The sequence below is a fragment of the Phyllostomus hastatus genome, unplaced genomic scaffold (assembly GCF_019186645.2).
Source record: "Phyllostomus hastatus isolate PE091 unplaced genomic scaffold, TTU_PhHast_1.1 phas_contig_1162, whole genome shotgun sequence".
NCBI classification, from domain to species: Eukaryota; Metazoa; Chordata; class Mammalia; order Chiroptera; family Phyllostomidae; genus Phyllostomus; species Phyllostomus hastatus.
Genome location: NW_025333537.1, coordinates 12,993,748 through 13,012,854, shown reverse-complemented (window position 1 = coordinate 13,012,854; position 19,107 = coordinate 12,993,748). Strand labels below are relative to the sequence as shown.

The following is a 19,107-nucleotide window of genomic DNA, read 5'->3' as shown; positions in this document are numbered from 1 at the left end:
GCCTCAGCAGGCAGGGGCCACGCCCTGGCTCTGCCGCTGCCGTCGGAGCTGCAGGCAAGTCCCCTGACTTCCGCAGACGCCACCTGCTTTCTCCGCGGGATGACGTTGTCGCTCGGGGCACTCACTGTCACACGGGGACAGAACGCCCCGCCGCAGCGGCTCAGGGAACACGGACACGGAGTCACCCCTCGCCGCGGGGGTCTCCGGTAGGAGGCTCCAAGGTCCATTCAGCGGCTCAGCTGTGTCCGGGCTCTGGGTCCTGAACCCTCCGTCTGTTGACCGTTCTCATGGTTACAAAGTGGCTGCTATAGCTCCAGTAATCACACCCCCATAGGACAGCATCCCAAGAAGGAAGGGAGGGATGTGTGGAAGAGGAGGGCTTTCTCCTCTGCACTTCCCTGTTAATGGGGAGAAAAATAGCTTCCAGAACCTCTGTCGGACGTCCCAGTGGGCAGCCAGGGCATGTGCCCACGCCTCCGGTTCATCAGGTTCCTATCTGGCAAGCATCCCATAACCTGCTCCGTCCCGGGTGCACTAACTCAGCACTGGGCTTGAACCACGTGAGGCTGCTCCCCTGCAGGGAGTTCACGCCCGTGGGCCTCCGCAGACCTCACCGAAGCCCGCCTGGTGTCTGTGAGTTCGCCCACCGAGAACTCCCTCACTTTCGCGCTGTCTGCTTGGAGCCTCGTTGGGGGAACTAGGCCGGAGCAGCTCGGAAGCTGATGCGGCAAACTGCGCCAGCCGAGGACTTTCCAGGCCACCTCTCTCAGCCCGGGGCAGGTGGGGCCTTCTGGAACCTTCCGCCGGGAGTGCGCACACTGCCTCTTGCCCCGCGGGCCGTCTTTGTCAAGGGCAGTCATTGAAAGGGCGGTGTTTTCAACCACGCGTCTCTCAGGAGCCGTTCAACACACCTGTCTGGTCCCCCGTCAGGGACACAGGGGACACGTCCTCAGTCCCCACCGCCGAGCAGACAGTGTGACCTCGGTGCTCTGTGCTCATGACCCCAGCGTGCCAGCGCGAGGCTGAGCCGCTGCCGCTTTACTCACTTTCCTAAGTGCTCAGGGGTCTCGGGAGTCTGCACGTTACCAAGGACTCTTCACGTCACAGGGGCTTTTCTGTGACACTTCGGTCTGACGCTCCGTGCAGCCTCTGCTCAGGGACACGGGCCCCACTGGTGCCCGCGACAAGCTGGGCGCACAGTGAGCACAGCCTCACAGGGCTTCTGGCCCTGCCCAGCCAGGCTGTTCTCCAGACAGCCCCGTGCGTGTGCCTGTGTGTGTGTGTGTGCGTGTGTGTGCGCCTGTGTGTGCATGTGCGTGTGTGTGCATTTCGGACCACGTGCCGCTGTTTGCAGTCTCAGACTCCCTGACAGTGCAGAGACACCCACTTCCCCACCACCACACCCCTCCCATGACTGGGTCCCAGCCTGCCAGCCCCTGGGCGTGCACCCTCTGGCTTGTGCCTTTGTCCAGCCACCAAGCTGGAGATGCCGGAGGCACCGGAAGGCGATGCTTTCCGGCCTCGGAGGTGGGCTGCCGCGAGCCCGTTCCCATCAGGGTGTGGGGTGGGAGGCCTGGTTCCGGCCACCCCCTCACCACCCCGTCAGCATGGAGCACAGGGCCCCAGGGCCCCACGTGCAGACTTGTTGCCACATCTGTGAGCTCTCGAGCCGGCAGAGAGGGGCGGGCGCCAAGGACAGCCTCGTGGGGCTGCTCACTTCGAGAGGATGCTCATCCGTGCCCCCTTGCTGCCCCCAGCCCCACTGTTGCCACGGAGACGAGTACCACACGGAGAGCAGCCGGGGCTCCGACCTCTCGGACATCATGGAGGAGGACGAGGAGGAGCTGTGTTCAGAGATGCAGCTGGAGGGTGGGGGCCGGCGGCGGCCCAGTGGCACGTCCCACAATGCCCTCAAGGTCAGTGGCCGGGCGCCAGCCCCTCTGTCCTGTGCTCTGCTGGGGCTGCAGGGCCGGCTCTGGAGGGGCCCGCCCTGCTCCCAGAAGCCCGTGCATTGGACTGGCTTCTTTCTCGCCCTTGACTCTCACCCAGGAGTTCCCTGGCCTCCTCTTCAGTCTGTCCTCTTCGCTGAAGGGCCTGGAGCAAGGGTTTGGGAGGCCCATTTGGCACCCTCCTGGGGGCACCCAGCTCCGCACCGGGAGTCAGATGGGGGGGTCAGACAAGGAGGCCCCCACGGTCCACACCCAGAGAAGCAGCAGCCAGGAGGGCAGGGTGGGCCTGCATCCCAGCGGGGGACCAGGGGGCCGGCTCGGGGGCTGTGGGAAGAATCAGTGACTGAGCTGGGCCCTGCGGAGGGCGGGCGGGATGGCCGTCCTGGGCGACAGTGGGGTCAGACACCGCCTCCCCCCACCAGAGATGGGGCATCCTCAGCACCTCCTCTGGCGTGGCTGCCAGCGGGGGGTTTGACGGGAGGTCATGTGCACGGATACCGTGCCCAGGGAGAGGCTGGCCCCCGTGTGCCCCCAGCTCTGTCTTGGGGGCTGTCCACCTCTCTGCTGGCTGCTCTGGCCCGGGCGTTCATTCACTGCCCAGGGCCCGGTGGGCTGGTCGTCCCTGTGTGGCCCGCCTCCAGCCTGGGGGTGCAAGGATGGATGTGACCCCTGCCCTCTAGCCCTTCCCAACCTGGTGGGGGAGACGGACAAAGGGCTGGGCCACTGGTAGGATCTCGGTGGGGTTTTTTGGGTGGAAAGGCTCTAGAGAGGAGACCCAGGCTGGGGGAGAAGGGCCGGCCGAGGCGTTTCTCGGGGACTCGGAGTCGTGCGGAGTCGTGCGCTTGGAAGGGTGGGCAGGAGGCCACGCCCCAGTCTGCTGCCGGCCCGCTGGGCTCCTCCTGGCACGAAGGACTGTCTGACCACCTCCCGCAAGGGCCTCACCCAGGGACCTGCTGGGTCCCCAGGCAAACCTCGCATGGTTGCAGCTCCTGCTCCTCCCCCTCCCACCGGCCCCTTGCCCTGTGCCTGCCAGCTCCCCACGTCACCCTGTCTGGCGGGTTCAGGGGCCTTTCTGGTCGCAGGAAGGCCCCAGGCCGCCGCTCAAGGGTCTAGCCCGCTCTCCCGGGGACGCCCCAGGCTCACAGCCGGGCCAGACATGGCGTGTACCGGTGTCCCCGCCACCCACGGTGCTGCTCCTTTGGGTGGAGGGGGCGCCTGGGGCGGCACGCCCTGGGGACTGCGGGGCAGAGACGTGCAAGGTCACTGCCCTCCCTCTGGGAGGGGCCCCAGAGGGCAAGCAAGGTCGTTCGAATCCCCCAAGGCCACGCGGGCATGGTGAGTCCCACAGACACAGCCCCGCCCCCTCGGGGCATCACAGCGGGCAGGAAGTGGGGCCGAGGGCAGGACGGCAGCGGGGCTGCCAACGCTGGTGGGGCCGGTTTAGTCTGTCCACGGTGCTTTTGCAGCGTAGGAATCAGATGTCTTGGGCTGATCAGGGTTCCTAGCTGCTTCTAGAAATTCCGGGACAGGGTTTGGGCCCTGGTGCCCTGGGCTCACCGAGCTGCTGCCCAGCCCGGGTCCCCGCTGGACGGGTACAGTCACCCAGCACGGAGCCTGCCGGCCCTGGGGGCTCCGGGCAGACCCCGCACTCCGCCCCAGCTGTTCTCCCTGTAATGCTCCCAGCTCCAAGCACCGGTGTCCTCGCCGTCCTGTTAGCAAACAGGGGAGGTTCTCAGCAGGCAGAGTACGTACCATTCACCACCCATGGGTGCTCTGCAGGCCCTGGTGAACCTGCCACACCCTGTGCTCACGGAGCCCGCAGGCTGGGGTGGGTGCAGGCGGGGGGGGGGGGTAGATGATGATGCCCCCGTGCGGTGTGCGCCCTGGGCACTAGGAGCTGGTGGGAGGACAGGCGGGGTGTGCCTGGCCTGGAGGGTCAGTCTTCCCAGAGCAGACGCCCGAGGCTCCGTCTGAGCAGCAGAGTCTGAGGCCAGGCGAGCGGAGCAGGTGGGGCTGTGCAGCCTGCACCCCCGAGGGAGCCAGCACGGGGCGGGCCCTGGGCCCCCGGTGGCCAGGATGCAGCTCTGCACTCGGGGCTCAAAGTCTACGAGGTGGAGGAGGGTCAGGCAGACCCCTCGCCTTTGCGGGCACTGACGGGCAGGACTGGGGAGCAGGGACAGGTCTCAGGGCGAGGAGAGGCACCCGTGACCAGGCCCTGGTCTCACCCTCCAGCAGGGAGGAGGAGAGTGAGCTCGGTGCTAGGAAGCGGATGAGAGAGGGCAGGAGCTGGTTGTGACGCAGCTTGATCACACCGGCACCCAGTGGGAGCCACCCGGAGATGGGCGCGGCCGGCGGGCAGCCAGTGCAGGTCTCCCTGGCACTGTGGGCGCAGCCGGCTCACAGAACCCACCACGCTGGTCCAGGGGCGGCATCCTGCCTCTGCTGCCCGGTGCTCAGCAGCCCCCACCTGCTTCCCTGACGTAGTGCACGGTCTGCCCTCCCCCCGGCCCCCGCCCGCGCCCAGCCTGGCTCCGCCCTTCCGCCCACCCGCTCTCTTCTCAGAGCCTGGCTGGAGCCTGCCGTCCCGTACCACGCCCCGCCCCGGCCTCCAGGACTAACGCTGTTTGTGTTTCTTTCCCTCTCTCGGCCCCCTCCTGCCTGCTCACGCGCCTCTGTGCACGTGTCCCCTAGGAGTGCCGTGCGCATGGGACCTGTGAAGGGGCCCTCCTGGAGCAGCCCGAGCGCCCCCCGCAGGCCCCGCACGGCACCAGGCTGTGCAGTATCCCCGAGGTAGCGGAGGAGGACGCGGAGCCCCGCGAGCTCCTGCACGGACAGGGCTCAGGGTGCTCGTCCAGGGCCCGGGGGCCCAGGCCCGCCAGGCCCTGCCGGGGGTGCGGCGCCCCACAGGGCTCCTGGTTTCCTGCAACACCCAGCGGCCCCACGGCTGGGCCCTACCCCGAGGACGTCCTTCTGGAAGACAGAGGCTGCCGGGTCAGCCGCTCGGCCACCAGGAGCCCGGACAGCGGCCTGGACTGCGGCAGCGAAGAAGAGGACCCGCGGCGGAGCTCCAGAGGCTCGGCTGCCACGGGCAGCCCCGGCCCCGGGCCCTGTCCCTGCCGGAGCCCGAGGCCCCTGCTGGCCCGGCGGCGGACGCTGACCCGGCAGACCAGCATCGAGGAGGACTTTGGGGAGCAGGCGGACCCCGGCGCCCTCGTCAGGAGCAGTGATGCCCGCCCAGGCCCCGAGAGGCCTGGCCCCAGGACGTCTGGCTGGGACCAGCCTGTGGGCCCGGACGCCTGGAAGAAAAGCCTCAAATCGCCCCCCAGCAGGGCGGCCGCCCCGCACGCACAGGCTCCTCCCCGAGTGGCGGAAGGCCCCGGGGTGTGTGCAGTGAGCCTCCTCGCCTCTGCTTGACCGACCGGCCCGTCTGCCGCCTCCACCCCCTGCCCCCCGGTCCGGGCGCCCCTGGCCTCTCGCTGGCTGCCTGCGTCTCATGCCGCTCCGGGCTCCTGGCCCATCGCTGCCCGACCTCTTGACTGCGCTGAGGACTTCTTGATTTCGCTCCTGAATAATGATTCCCCCACCCCCAAATCAGCGGTGATCATGGCTGCTCTGGTTAAAGGACAACTGAATCTAAGTTTTAATTAAGGGTTAGCTGAACCGCGCTCACCCCGAAGTCTGGGGGCATGTGGGGTTTCAGATCCGATGCGGGGCTGATGTCGGACCGCTGGCACCACGGAAGGGTCTCTGCCCGCGGTCTGGGGTTTGCTGGTGCTGGCTGTGAGCTCTGGCCTCTGTCCTTAGCCGAGGAAGAGCGCCATTGCTCCTGTCGGGCCCGATTCTCCAGCGAACACAGACGTGAGGTCTCAGGTGGGCTGGGCCAGGCTTGGGGCCCGTGCAGCCTGCGGTCTGTCCACAGGGAGCTCTGACCCCCCCCAGTCCCCCTGTGGAGCTCGGCCCCCACAGCGGACACAGCCACAGCTGTTCTCCGCCCGTCACAAGCCCTCTTGTCGCCGGTGCCCCAAGCATTCCTCCTCCCTTGGGTGCTGGGGAGCGTCCCGACTCCGTTACTTACCTGGAGCCGGAGGCTTGGCTTCGACCCTCCGACACGCTGTGACCTTTAGTGCGTGCTCAGAGCAGACAGCGGTCAAGTGGGCCCTGAACGTGACCAGTGTCTTCAGGGCGGGGCCAGACGCTGCCTTGAGCTTCACACTCCCGGAGCCTTCTCCGCCTGTGAGTCCTCGGCGACCTCACGTGAGGCTCCGCGGCCACGTAGGGCTTTCCTGCCCCTGTGGCCGTGGCGGAGAGGGGCCAGTCGGCCAGGGGTGCACGTGGTCCTGGGGCCGCGGGAGCGACAAGCCGAGTGCAAGCCCCTTGGTTTGGGGTCGGAACACCTGGCTTCCGCAGCAGGAGGGGTGCCGCAAAGACACCTCCCAAGGGACTCTTTACGCCTGCCCCCCTGCTGTGGAAGTCGGGGTGCCGGGCCCAGCGGCTTTGTCTCCCGGGCCCTTCAGCTAACCTTTCAGTTAAAAGCTAAGTTTAGTTGCCTTTACAGCTTGTGCTTCTGAGTTGAGTTGCTTTGGCTGACTCGGTCCTGCGTCCCCAGGGCTGGCGGGCTCATGGCTTTGTTGTTCTGTCTCCAGATTCTAGGCAACCCCGCGTCTGCAGGACGGGCCGACCGGCCGGACTCCGTGGGCCGCAGGTTTCCGCACGGCAGCGCCGGCCCCCAGAGGTCCCGGCCAGGGACGGGCCCCTCCACCATCGGTTAGTGTGCCTGCGGGGCACGCGGCTGCCCAGAACCGCAGTGCAGACGTTTAGAAACATGACTGGGAACAGCCTTTTCATCTAAACACGGGGACCCCCCTTAGCTGAGGCAGAAGGAAGGAGAGGTGGCCCCAGAGAAGTGAAGCCGACGTGTGAGGCTCTCCCTTGGGGGGTCCTGGCGCGTTCTCAGAAGACGGAAGGGAACCACCGGGCTCCTCGGCCCTCAGGAGGGAGGAGATGCAGCCGGCGTCTCCGCGTGCAGAGGTGAAAGGTTGGAAACGGACCCCTGAGTGCACGAGGCCACCGGTTAGGCAGGTGCCCTCTTTCCCGCGGGCGTCCCCGCCCCGAGAGGAGACCTGGCCAAGTCTAACTGCCCTTGTCTCCCTGACCGTGGCGTCACCCCTCCCACACAGCTCCTGCAGAGCCCCCCCCCCGCCCCGAAGAGGGGCTGAGCCCCCGCGCGCGCTGACGCAGCCACCACACCCGCCCTTCCTCTGCTCCGTGGGTCCCGTCGGGGCCGCACTGCGCAGACGCCTCTGTCGGGAGCTCCAGGGAGCCGGGGGTCTGTCTGTGGCCTGCACACAGGCAGCGCGCGTGGGGAGCGATGGAAGGGGTTCAAGTTCGTCCCCTCGAGGAAGGCGGACCCCTGAGCTCTGGCAGACCCGGCCGCCCCGGAAAGACCCCCAGTTTAAGTGATGATGTGGGGTGCTCACATCGGAGCACTCGGAACCCCCGGCTTTCCTGCACCTGAGATGTCGCCTTTCACCTCTCAGTGTCTCTGCCGGTGACAGAGCCAGCGGCTTGGCTGTGCCTGCACTGCCTGCCTTCCCACGCACCGGGGGTTCGCCGTCGGCCCACCCGTGCGCTCGCGTGCAGGTGCCAGGGCTCTGGCTGGCTGCTGGCCCGCCTGCCCCCTTCTGGTGACCGGGCTGCCCTCGCTGCCTCCGCCCCGACCAGCGGGCAGCCCGCTTTCTCCCTCCGTCACCATCGGGGGACGATGGGTTTGCACGTTCGTCTAGCTGGTGGCCTAGAGGGATCTGGGTGCAGGTCCACCACGGTGCCTGATGCCGTCCCTGCACCCTAGCCAGGGTTTCAGAAAGAACCCTGTTTGCAGCTGGCCGGGAGGGGGCAGGCAGTCACCGCGCGGATTGTCCGGAGCCCAAGGAACGGCGTGGTGGCTGCGTCATACCCTGCGCTGGAGACCCCTCAGGCTTCGGGTGCCCATGTGGTGCTTCGGCGGGATGCTCAGCCCTCTGGTCCGTGTGCGTGCGGGGACAGCTGCGCGTGAGGTGGGCGTGCACCTCGCACACGCGCCTGGCCCGCGGGACCAGTCTCTGCGCACATGCTGCGTCACACGCTTTCAGAGTCGACAGAATTCGCGTGTCCGGGTGCCTGGGGCTCCGGCGGGTGACCCAGCTCGGCCCTGTGTGCCTCCCGCCCCTAGATGACTACGGCGACCGAGACCGGCTCTCCCCCGACTTCTACGAGGAGTCCGAGACCGACCCCGGCGCCGAGGAGCCCCCGGCCCGCATCTTTGTGGCCCTGTTTGACTACGACCCCCTGAGCATGTCCCCGAACCCCGACGCTGCGGAGGAGGAGCTGCCCTTCAAGGAGGGGCAGATCATCAAGGTGGGGGCGCTGCGGCCTGGGGCCCCCGGGGGCTGGGGGAGCCGGGCGGGGCAGGCACCGCGGCCGGCCTGGCTGGGAGGCCTACGGGACCTGGTTCGGAGCCCACCAATCACCGCACCGGAAGCGGGGTGACGTCATTCCGAGTCTGCCAATCACAAGGCCTCGGCTCCTCCCTGCGGCCCCAGGTCTACGGGGACAAGGACGCCGACGGCTTCTACCGCGGCGAGACCTGCGCCCGGTCCGGCCTCATTCCCTGCAACATGGTCTCCGAGATCCACGCCGACGACGAGGAGATGATGGAGCAGCTCTTCAGACAGGGCTTCCTCCCTCTCAACACGCCCGTGGAGAGGCTGGGTAAGAGCGCCCCGGCCCGCCGGGCCCGCCGGAGGGTCCCGGCAGGGCAGAGCGCGCCCTGCGGGCGGGCTCCGAGTCCTGCGTGCCCCCCAGCAGCGACCTTCTGATGACCTTCTAATGGGGGCGGGGAGGGCGGCTTCCTCGCGCAAGGCTGACGCGCTGAGAAAGAGGCAGCTGCTTCCCGGTCGTTCAGACGGAGTGTCTGTGCCGCCCGCCACCCCATTACCTTGAGACCCCAGCTCCCGGGGACAGGTGTGGGGGGGGAGAAGCTCGGGAGGTGATGCGGTCACGAGTGGGGCCCCCAGGGTGGGGTGAGCGCCCTCAGGAAAGGGGCCGCGGGGAGCGCCCGCCCTTTTCCCCAGCGCGGGCTCCTCTGTGAGCCAGGGCGTGGAGACGGGCACCGGACACCCGGTTTTCCCGCAACGTCACGTCTGTGGTCTGCATTTTTCCCATGTGCAGGGAACACCCACTCCTTACGAAGGTGCTTACTTTCTCTAAACAGCTGGAGACAGAGAGGCCGGTTGTATGCCAGTTATAGTTAAGGTTTCAGTACGTGAGAACATCAGGTTAACTTCTAAATCAGACTTCAAAGGACAGGCATACCTCTGAGAACGACCACAGATGAGACGAAGCGTGCCACCCTCACTGGTATCAGTGGACCTACTGTGTCACGGCTGAGGTTCGCGTGCACCTGCTGCCCCACTAAGCCCAAGAGCTGAAGCTCTCTGAGCCCTGCGCACCGAGTCCTCCCTCTCGCGGCCGACCTCCTTCCCCGACGTCAGTGGTGACGGGGCCACGAGGGGACAGGCTGCACCCACAGACTGAGGACAAACACCTGGCAGCAGTCAGCTGAAGACCAGCAACCGGAATGACATCGTCCGTTAGGTCAGACGTCTGTTTATCCCCCTCTGTGTTTCTAAGTGCGGCCAGACGACTGCCTGCCCCGCGGGTCCTGGGAGTCCTCACGCGTCCGGGGGAGAGACTGGGGGCGGCCTCCCCCCGCTCCCCTCTGCCCAGCTCCTGGCCGGTGGGGCCTCGGACAGACAGGAGTAAACTGTGTGGGCTGGAGGTGACACGAAAACCTATGGAGACTTCTCAAAGAATCTCATGGAGAAAACCTCAAAGAGTGCGTAAGGAAGCAGGTCCCAGAAGTCCCTAACCTGAGAGCTAACCAAGGTCGGCAGCTGCTCCGGGAAGGCGTCTCCACGGTCGCCGTGAGCGTCTGAGACTTACCTTTACGAAGTCGTGCCGCCGCAGCGCAGCAGAACGTGCAGGGCTTGGGCTTCGCCTGAGCACACACGCCAGGGTCCGTACGCCGAAAGCCCAGGGACACTGACGACAGAAGTCACGGAGTTGCTGGGTGAAGAGACGCCGGGTTCTCGATGACGTCCGGGGGTCAGGCGTCCCCCGCGTGACCGTCCCCCACGTGACCTGGAGGCAGAGGCGGTCCCGCTTGGAGTCTGTGCAGGGGTGTGTGCGGAACCGGCCAGCCACATGCAGAAAAGCGGGGGAACTAGAATCACCAAAGGAATTTTTTAAAAGAACAAAATTGGTAGAGTCATATAACCTGCCTGTTTTGAAAGTAATATGTTTTTTAAAATCATGTACTTACTACCTTGGCTGGTGCGGCTCAGTGGATTGTGCGCCAGCCTGAGAACTAGAGGGTCGCCGGTTCAATTCCCAGTTGGGGCACACGCCTGGGTTGCGGGCCAGGTCCCCAGAAGGGGGTGTGCGAGAGGCAACCGCACATGGATGTTTCTCTCTCTCTCTTTCTCCCTCCCTTCCCCTTTCTCTAAGAATAAATAAATGAAATCTGTAAAAAGTCATTTACTCATTTTTAGAGAGGAGGGCAGGGAGGGAGAAAGAGAGGGAGAGAAACATCCATGTGAGAGAGAAACACTGACTGTATGTACCTGGACCGGGGACTGCACGCACAGCCCAGGCACATGCTCTGCCTGGGAATCGAACCTGTGAGTTCAGTTTGTGGGATGGCGCCCAGCCCACGGAGCCACACTGGTCAGGGCTAGTCTGACTCTAAGACCTCCTGTAAAGTCACACTGACCAGGAGGACAAGGTGGTGTTGGAGAAGGCAGACACTTGACCAGTGGGAGAGAGTGAAGCCCAGCCCACTCTCCCTGGCCACCAGGCCACACCGACGCTGTGCGAACCGTCCTTGCTACATTAACGATGGCTGGGCGTCTTCTGGGCAGACCTTCTGGAAACTGAGACTGTGAAACTTCCGGAGGTAAACGTGGGGGGAACTTGTGATGATCTGGCAACTTTTTAAATAAGAGACTAAAATCACGATGCATAAAGGAAAAATAACCAACATTGGGTTTTATCAAAGTGAAATGCTTCGGAGCTTGGAAAGACGCCCTTGGAGGAGCAAAGGGAAGCTGTGGGCTGGCAGGGGCATCTGCAGGTGGCTCAGCTGGAAAGGGGTCTGTACTTTGCACCCACACACAACGTCCAAAGCTCAGCACCAGGGACACAGCCACCCGGTCGCAGTGTGGACGGAGGTGAAGAGAGTCTGCGCCAAAGATGCACGCGGACGGACGCGTAGCTTTGTGGGCGAAACACCGGTGAGCTGCAGACGGAAGGCGGGGCCCACGCAGCAGCTCCGCTGCAGCGGAACCGGCTGGCCACGCCGTGGGCAGCAGTGTGGCACCGGACCGTCCCCTGCCGCCGCTGCCGCCACCGCTTTGCAAAACGTGCCCCGTCCTCCCACAACGCAGAGGACGGAAACTGTTCACACAGTGAGCACAGGGCTGACGGCGGCACCGGAGACCGCCCGAGTGTCTCTGCCGGCACACGGACGTCACAGCCCCGGCGCGCCCACACGGTGCAGCCCGCTCTCCAGCGAAAGGAGAGCAAAGGGCCGGCAGGGCACGTGGTGGCCGGCCCCAGGGCGTCGTCCCAGAGGCTGAGACCATCCCGAAGCTGCGCGCTGCAGGGTTCCACCCCGACGGCCTTCCGGAAGAGGCTGCCGCGGGGGACAGGAGACGCGCCGCCGGTTCCCCGGGGCGGGAGGGGGCGGTCAGGGGGCACACAGGGACTTGGGGTGGCGGTGCGAGCCGATGCGCTGCAGCCAGGAAGCGCGGGCCGTGCGGTGCGAGTTGCGCCTCCGTGGGGCGTGCACGTGGGCTGTCCCCGTCAGCTGCGGGGGTTCTCGGGTGCCTCGTCCCCTGGGGCACCGACTGGTCAGAGCGCCGTCCTTGCTGCTGGAATGTGCACGTTTTGTTTTAAGGGAACGCAGTGCCCGAGCCCCACGACGGTGGGCTTGCTCGTTCTGAGTTAGAGCGAGGCGTGGGGCTAGGGCGCCTGGGCCACGGGCCCGGGGCAGAGGCTGTGGCCGGCGCCACGAGCCCGAGACCTGGCAGAGGGCGGTCGTCTCGGGCCGGCGGTGGTGACAGGGACAGGGGCCCGCGCTCGGGCAGCAACCTCACGATGGCTCCCTTCTCCCCCGGGTGCCAGCAGAGCGGACCAGAAGAGGCGGCAGGCAGCACCCCGTGCCCACGCGCAGGATGGTGGCTCTGTACGACTACGACCCGAGGGAGAGCTCGCCCAACATCGACGTGGAGGTGCCGGCCATCCCCCCCCCCCCCCGCCCCGCTTCTCCCCAGCGCATCCCTGGCACCACGCCTGGGCGGGGACCGGCCTGCTCTGGGACCCTCTGCGGCCCCAGAGTGGGAAGGGGCTGCCGGGGATGGGGAGGGGCCGCCCTCGGACAGGCTCAGGGCACAGCGGCCTCCGTGGGCAGTGACCTGGCAGTGTCATCCTGAAGGCAGGCGCGAGGGCCCCATGGTGGAGGCGCAGGGAGGGCGGGGGTGTGCTGGGCGCAGGCCCGACGTGGCTGGGTGGCCTCGGCACACCTGCAGAGCGCGAGGGACTTGCCTCTGGAGAGACCAGGTTCCCCCCGCCCCGGAGCTGCCCTCTCGGGGGACAGGGTGTGTCTGGACCCCGCCCGCCGCCCTGGGTTTCTGGGCCGCCGGCGCGCCTGGCCCAAAGAGCCCTGCCAGGCTCCGTGCATCCGGCGCCTGTGGCCCTTCGGTGGGGGCCCGCCCCCCCGGCCTGGTGGTCAGAGACGGAAGTGCGTCTTCCGGCGTCTCCAGCAGATGCATCGTCCTGTCCCCAGCCTGAGGCCGGCCCCGCGTGGCCACTGCAACAGGGGTTTGGTAGCCGAGCACAGGTCCTCCTGCCCTGGGGGAGGGTATTTGCACAAAGGTCCCTGAGGCCCCAGGTGTTCGAGGTAATGGCGCCAGGACCGGCGTTAGGACGGCCTGGCGGAGGGACGCGGCCAGGACCTGAGTTCCGGCAGAACCGGGATGCCGCCGCGCTCTCCTGCAGGGGCCCGGGTTCCGAGGGGCGCTCTTTCTCACAGGCCCCACACAGACGCACTCGTCAGCTTTGTAGGTTAACACCAAAATCTCGGGGGGCCGACCGGGGGAGATCAGGGAACCACAAAACCTTTGTTAATGCCCCCCCGCCCCCCCGCGGAGGCCGAGGCCACTCACGGTGAGCTCTCTCCCCAGGCGGAGCTCACCTTCTGCACGGGCGACATCATCTCCGTGTTCGGGGAGATCGACGAAGACGGGTTTTACTACGTGAGTTTCCGAAGCGTCGGGACGCACCACGCCGCTCACCAGCGCGTCTGGTCTGCTGTGCCCGTGCTGTCCCTGGGGCGGAGCCCCGGAGTGGACGTGCTGGGTCGCAGGGCGGCTGCGCAGGAGCAGCGGCCGGCTCCCACCGCGGCTGCCCCGGCCCCGGCGCCCCTCGTCTTCACCGGCACCGCTTCCCGCCCTCCGGAGCTCCCGTTCTGGTTTCCAGAGCAGCCGCTCCAGGGGAGGGGGGCGGCACTCCCTGGTCTTGCTCTGCGTTTCCCTGGTGATCACTGATGCTTGCGGCCACCAGGGGCCTTTATGGAGGAACCGCCATTCAGGCCCCTTGCCCCTGTCTAACCGCATCGTGTTTCGGTTGAGCTGCGGCGTCCTTTCCCTGTTGTGGAGGCTCCCCCCCACCCCGCCCCGTTCTGTGGGCTCCCTTCGCTGCCGGGGGTCTGGGTGGCCTCCGTCCCCTCACAGGGGGTCCCTCTCACGCTCCAGCTCCCAGACCGGTGAGCAGAGGGCAGGCTGCCATGGGCCGCCCTGGGATGTGGCCCGGGGCGCCCGTGGGGCGGGGGGGCGTCAGGCGTGGGGAAGGTGCGGGGCAGTGGGCTGCGACCTCCCGGGGCAGGCGGCGGCTGGGCCTGCGGGTGGCGACCCTAGCTCTGTGCGCAGAGACGAGTGCATGGGGGGACTGGTCTGGAGGGTCACACACCGGCTCGAGGCTGTGGTCTCGGGGGCTGGGGTCTGCAGGGTCTGCACTTCCAGGGAGAACGAAGCCGGGCCCTGGGGGCAGAGACAGGCGGCCGGACAGACCCGCCCCCGCAGCTGACCCCTGAGCTGTTCTCCGCCTCCCGACCCCGAGCTGGAGGGCGTCTGTCTGGCCGGTGTTCCCGGGACCCTGAGTCCCAGCACTGAGAACCGTGGGCTGAGACCACCCGAAGCTCCAGACGGGCCAGGTGCCAGGGTCACCCAGGCCCCACGACAGCCCACACCCTCGGCTCCGGCCCACAGGCCAGGTCTGGGGAGGTCACAGGGGTCGTGGCCACAATCAGGGCAGCTGTGCGTCGTGCCCCTGTTGAGCCGGAAGCAGCCCCCACGCCGCTGTCCTCTGAGCTGTCCTGCGGGGGAGGCGGGGGTGGGGCGGACGCGGGGTCGGGGGCGGCGGAGCGAGGGTCCTCCAGCCCCCGTGTGTCTGCAGGGGGAGCTCAGTGGGCAGAAAGGCCTGGTGCCCTCGAACTTCCTGGAAGAAGTGCCTGACGACGTGGAGGTCTACCTCTCGGACGCCCCGTCCCCCCACGCGCGGGACGCACCGGCGCGCGCCAAGGCCAAGCGGGTAAGCAGCCGTCCCCCGCGGGTCTCGTGTCCCTGCCGCCTGCGCGCACACGCGGGCTGCTGTCCGCCCCGCGTCCTGAGCCGGAAGCACACGCCCTGAGCGCCCCCTGCGCCCCTCGGGGGGCGAGCCCGAGAGCGCCCACCTCTAGAACTCACGCCACACACACGGCGGCCCCTCGGTTCTCACCGACCCGCCTCCGCGCGCAGGGGCCCCTCCCCCGTGGCTGACGCACATGCGGTCTGAGGGGCTCGGGCTGCCTGTCCGGCCGCAGGCGCCAGGCGGCAGGGGGGCAGCCCCGCCGGGGTCCCCGCCCGCTGGCCTCGGTCGGAGCGCCCTGCGGGCTCCTCCCACGGCCGGATGGCACTCACGTCTAGTGTCTCATTTTTGTTTTATCTCATCACTGCGAGTTTTTCTATATTATATTTTTATATATATATATTTTTATTTCTTTGCTCATCTGCTTGGAAACAGAAGAAGAGTGTTCATTTCACACCTTAATCAGGCAATGTAGCCTTCACGTAAGTGAGCAACTGAAGATACCCATAAAGCACCGACCTAAGCTACCTTAACGGACTAGCGCGGTAGACTTACGGTTCGCTGTGGGGTTGAGAGGAGGAACACGTCTCAGAAAATCATTGGACCGACAGTGTCAGGTGTCCGCCGCTGGGCGTCAGTTGCACAGCAGCTGGGCGTGGGGCGAGACGAGCCGTCCCGCACGGCCACTTCCTTCCGTCCACTCGGGGAGCACCCGAGAGGCCCGCATTGGGAGCGCATTTCTTAAGAGGCTAATGGCGTGTTTATGTGGCGTTCCAGGGTCCGCTCGTAACCGAGGCTGCGTGTCACCTCGAAAGCCACTCTTGCCAAAATCACGGCCTCGCACGAGTCTTTGTACGGGGGCTTTTCCAGAGAGGCCCAGCAAGGGCAGACCCCCGGCGGGGCGTGCCCGGCTCTCCGGTCCCAGGCCTCTGTGCAGCGGGGGCCACGCTTCTCCCCAGAGCACAGAGACGCGGGGGGCGGGCTGGCCAGGTGGCTGCCAGGGCAGCGCCAAGCCCGGTCTAGGAGACGTGCAGCTCCAATGATTGCCTCAGACGGAGGACACGGTATCTTCAGGTGACCGGGGTGCTGGACGAGGCGTTTTCCATTAGAGTTAGACCTTGACTTTCAATCCAAGCAAGCTTGAAGCCCCTTGGCCGGTGCCCTCTGCCTGCTGAACACTGGGCCCCGGGCGGTGCGGTTTGGGGGAGGGGCTTGCTCTGGCGAGGTCAGGCAGCGAGGGGCGGTGGGCCCAGAGGTCAGGTGCGAGGCCAGTCGGGACCTGGCGTTGCTACCAGGTGCCTCGTGGTGAGCTCAGTCGCTCCCAGTTTAAGGTCAAGGCCGTAGAGACACTGAAACTCATCACGTGCTCACAACCGACAAAATTCCTCCTCTGGTTACGTGTGAACAATGACTGCACACAGTGAGGGCCTTGAAGCTTCCTTTGATTGTGATTAAGGTTCATTTTAGTTTTCTTTGCTTTCGACCGGTGTGCCATCTCCAGTATTTCTGACCCCGGGACGCACGCGGCCACCCCAGGGCGTATGGACCCACGTAGCTTTCAAAGGCGACCAGGTTCCCTTAAGAACGTTCCCTTTGAGATCACCAGTGGGAACCCGGCCACCTTTACTATCAACTTAGTTTAAAGTAGCCCCCACCCCCGGTCTTAATGTACAAGGGAAGTGATTCCCTAGCCAAAGCGCTGGCCACCCTGCCCTGAGGACACAGACTGAGCCAGCCAGGCCTCGGGCCGGAGACACTGGGGCGGCCCCCCTGCTCCGGCACGACCCCCTTGAGAGAAGGAAGAGCGCCCCCCTCTCCCCTGTGCGTGGGCCGGGCGTGCGGCGCGGCCGCGGGGCCTGGCGGCGTCGGCGCTGACACTGTCACACTGTGCCTACTAGGTTCCTCCCGAGGGGTCGGGGACAGCAAGGAGAGCGCCGTCCCCCACGGCCCACCTCCACGCGGGGTCACCTGCGTCATCTCTGGGTACTGGGAGTCCCGGGAGAGGCAGGGAAATGTCCTCGAGAAAGAAAAAGGGGCTGCTTTTCAAGGGCAAGAGACTGCTGAAAAAGCTGGGCGCGGTGAAGTGACCACGGCTGCGGACGGCTCCGACCCCGCGCGGGTTTCTGTGACCCCAGACGAGGGCTCTCACGACCGCTCTCCCCAGGACCCCCTCCCGACCCCGCGGCGGGCGCTGCCCCTCCACCCACCTGCCTCAGAGGCTGCGGCCCCCTGGCGGTCACCGCCCAGGTCTCGGGAGGGCCCCCTGATGGGCCAGACCCCGGCAGCCCCCACACCGGGCCCCTAGTCTTTGTGCACTTGTCATCTGCCCCTAGGGGGGCGGCTCCCGCCCTCCTCCCTCTCCCCAGTGCTCGCCCCACGCGCGGGACTGCCACCCGAACTCTGGTCCTGAGGCCCCCGGTCGGGCCGCCTTGGTGTTCTGCCTTACTCCTGCACAACGGTCTGTACTGTCTAATAAAACTTCGCTGTCCGCTGCCTGTGTGGTGCGTCCAGTGCTCTCCACCCCCCGCACACCCAGGGTCTCAGGCCCGCCTGTCCGGGCGGGGAGCTGGGAGGTCCTGGGTGTGCTCCGTCTGAGCGGGCTCGGCGCCCCAGGACGGGTGCACTCCCCTAACTCGCTCAGAGCAGAGCAGAGCAGAGCAGAGCAGAGCAAGGGACTCCCTTAGCAGGGCCCCCTCCCCACCTGCCGGAGAGCTGACACCGCCCACCGCTTCGTGCCGCACTCTGGCCTGTGGGTCCCGTTCCTCTCACCGCTCGTTAGAGCACCACACACAGACGCAGCCAGCCGCCCGGAGAGCCATCCCCTCACGCACGAGCACAGCAGGGCGCCCCGGCTGGGGTCTGCTCCCAGGGTCCCCCCAACCCATGGGCACTTGAACAAAGATTTAGAGTTGCCGGCAGGTGCGTTTGATGGTCACTATTTTGTAATTCTTGTCCACTTGTAAATTGTTTTTACTCTTTATACAGACTTTTCAGACTGCCTTTTTTTGTAATTTATGGAAGGTTTATAAATGACAGAGCTTTCCCCATTGTGTCTTCAAAACTGTGTTGTCAACTGTGATGGAACCTGTGTGGCAGACGAAGAGGAAACGACCCTGTGTGGTTAAGTGCGGTGTGGGCGTGTGCATGTGTACGGCCAGTGTCAAATGTTCCCTAGAAATAAAACTGGTTGTTTTGTACGACGCCAGGCATCCTGTGGTGTTTGAAGCACTCGGTTGCAGCAGACAGCCGAGTCCTCCAGCACGGACAGCACAAAGCCTGACCTTCCCTGGAACTCCTTCCTTCCCTGACACCGTCCTGGCCCACGGCTTGGGCACCGTTGGCAGAGTGCTGTCGCTCACCTTGGTGACGGCCTGGTCCGGGGCACAGCCAGGCCGTCGGCACCGAGTCAGCGTTTCCCGTGCAGCCCAGGCCAGAGGCGGGGAGGGGCGCCCCCATCTGCGCCCGCGCCCTCGGCACGGCCGGGTCCCAGCGGCGGGGACAGCGAGCGCCGCTCGGCCGGCATCGCGCGGCAGCACTTCTCGGAGGCAGACACTTTCCGGAAGCGCCCTCGTGGGTTTAGCATTCTCCTGGTGACGGGGTTCGCCCTCCCAATGGGGGCCAACCGGCACGCCACAGGTGGGACGGAGTGGAGTCGCTGCAGCGCCGTACCTTGGTGAAATGACGTCCGAGTCTGTCAGTCAACCGCCACCCCGGCGTCTTCCCCTGCGACGACGACGTCTCCTCTCCTCCTGCCGCTGTGGCGCGAAGGGCTGGCGACGGGTGTGCCACCTGCGCGGCGGCCCCACCGCAGGCCCTGGAGCCAGACCCGCATGCGCAGGGGTGGGGCGCTGGTCCCCAGGGGCTGGGGGAGGGGAGCGGGGGCTGGTCGGAGGGTCCGCAGTTTCCGTCCCACGCCAGTGAGTTTCGTTACGTGTGAATGCATCCCGGCCCTCTGGTGTGAAGGGAAGGCTAAAACGCTAGGTTAAGTGGAATGTTTAAATTTGCTTCACAATTCCAGCGTAAGAAATACTAACGTAAGTGTGTGTGTATGTACTTAATGCCACGGCACACTCAGAAACGGTGGACGCGGTGAAATTCATGCCGCACTTGACCACAGTAAAAAGCAAACCGACGACAGTTTCTCCAGAAGGAAAAACCAGCGGCCAAGGCGGCCCGGCCCGTGCTTCTCCAGATCGTCTGAGACACAAATCTCCCAACAAAACCCAAAGCGACGACGAGCCGGATGCGGCTGGGGTGGAGGTCGCCAGACATTTAAGGAGCACAAAGCGCCCACTGTGTGCAAGTTCTTCCCGGAGACCAGAGGAGGAAGATGCCCGCACTCGTGAGGCCCGCATCGTCCTGACGCCCGGACTGGACCAGTGCGCTGGAGGGGAGCCGCAGACCAGCAGCGCCATGAATGGACACTAAGGGAAAGCCT

At 66.0% G+C, this 19,107-nt stretch overlaps 1 protein-coding gene across 8 annotated transcripts in view; it reads left to right on the top strand.

Moving 5' to 3' along the window:
- The window catches only part of RIMBP2 (RIMS binding protein 2), a 102,799-nt gene extending 84,943 nt beyond the window's left edge, over nucleotides 1–17,856 (top strand). For 2 of the 8 annotated variants that reach the window (XM_045844030.1, XM_045844020.1), the window contains exons 15-23: nucleotides 1,758–1,916; nucleotides 4,641–5,330; nucleotides 6,593–6,713; nucleotides 8,158–8,342; nucleotides 8,528–8,696; nucleotides 12,171–12,277; nucleotides 13,229–13,300; nucleotides 14,499–14,633; nucleotides 16,568–17,856. In XM_045844030.1, the coding sequence (XP_045699986.1) occupies nucleotides 1,758–1,916; nucleotides 4,641–5,330; nucleotides 6,593–6,713; nucleotides 8,158–8,342; nucleotides 8,528–8,696; nucleotides 12,171–12,277; nucleotides 13,229–13,300; nucleotides 14,499–14,633; nucleotides 16,568–16,756 (1,827 nt within the window). In that variant the 3' untranslated portion in view covers nucleotides 16,757–17,856. Of the gene's footprint in view, nucleotides 1–1,757; nucleotides 1,917–4,640; nucleotides 5,331–6,592; nucleotides 6,714–8,157; nucleotides 8,343–8,527; nucleotides 8,697–12,170; nucleotides 12,278–13,228; nucleotides 13,301–14,498; nucleotides 14,634–15,104 lie in introns of all 8 variants that reach the window. The other 6 variants (XM_045844057.1, XM_045844049.1, XM_045844011.1 and 3 more) reach the window with 5 other exon arrangements.
- Nucleotides 17,857–19,107: the final 1,251 nt, after the last annotated feature.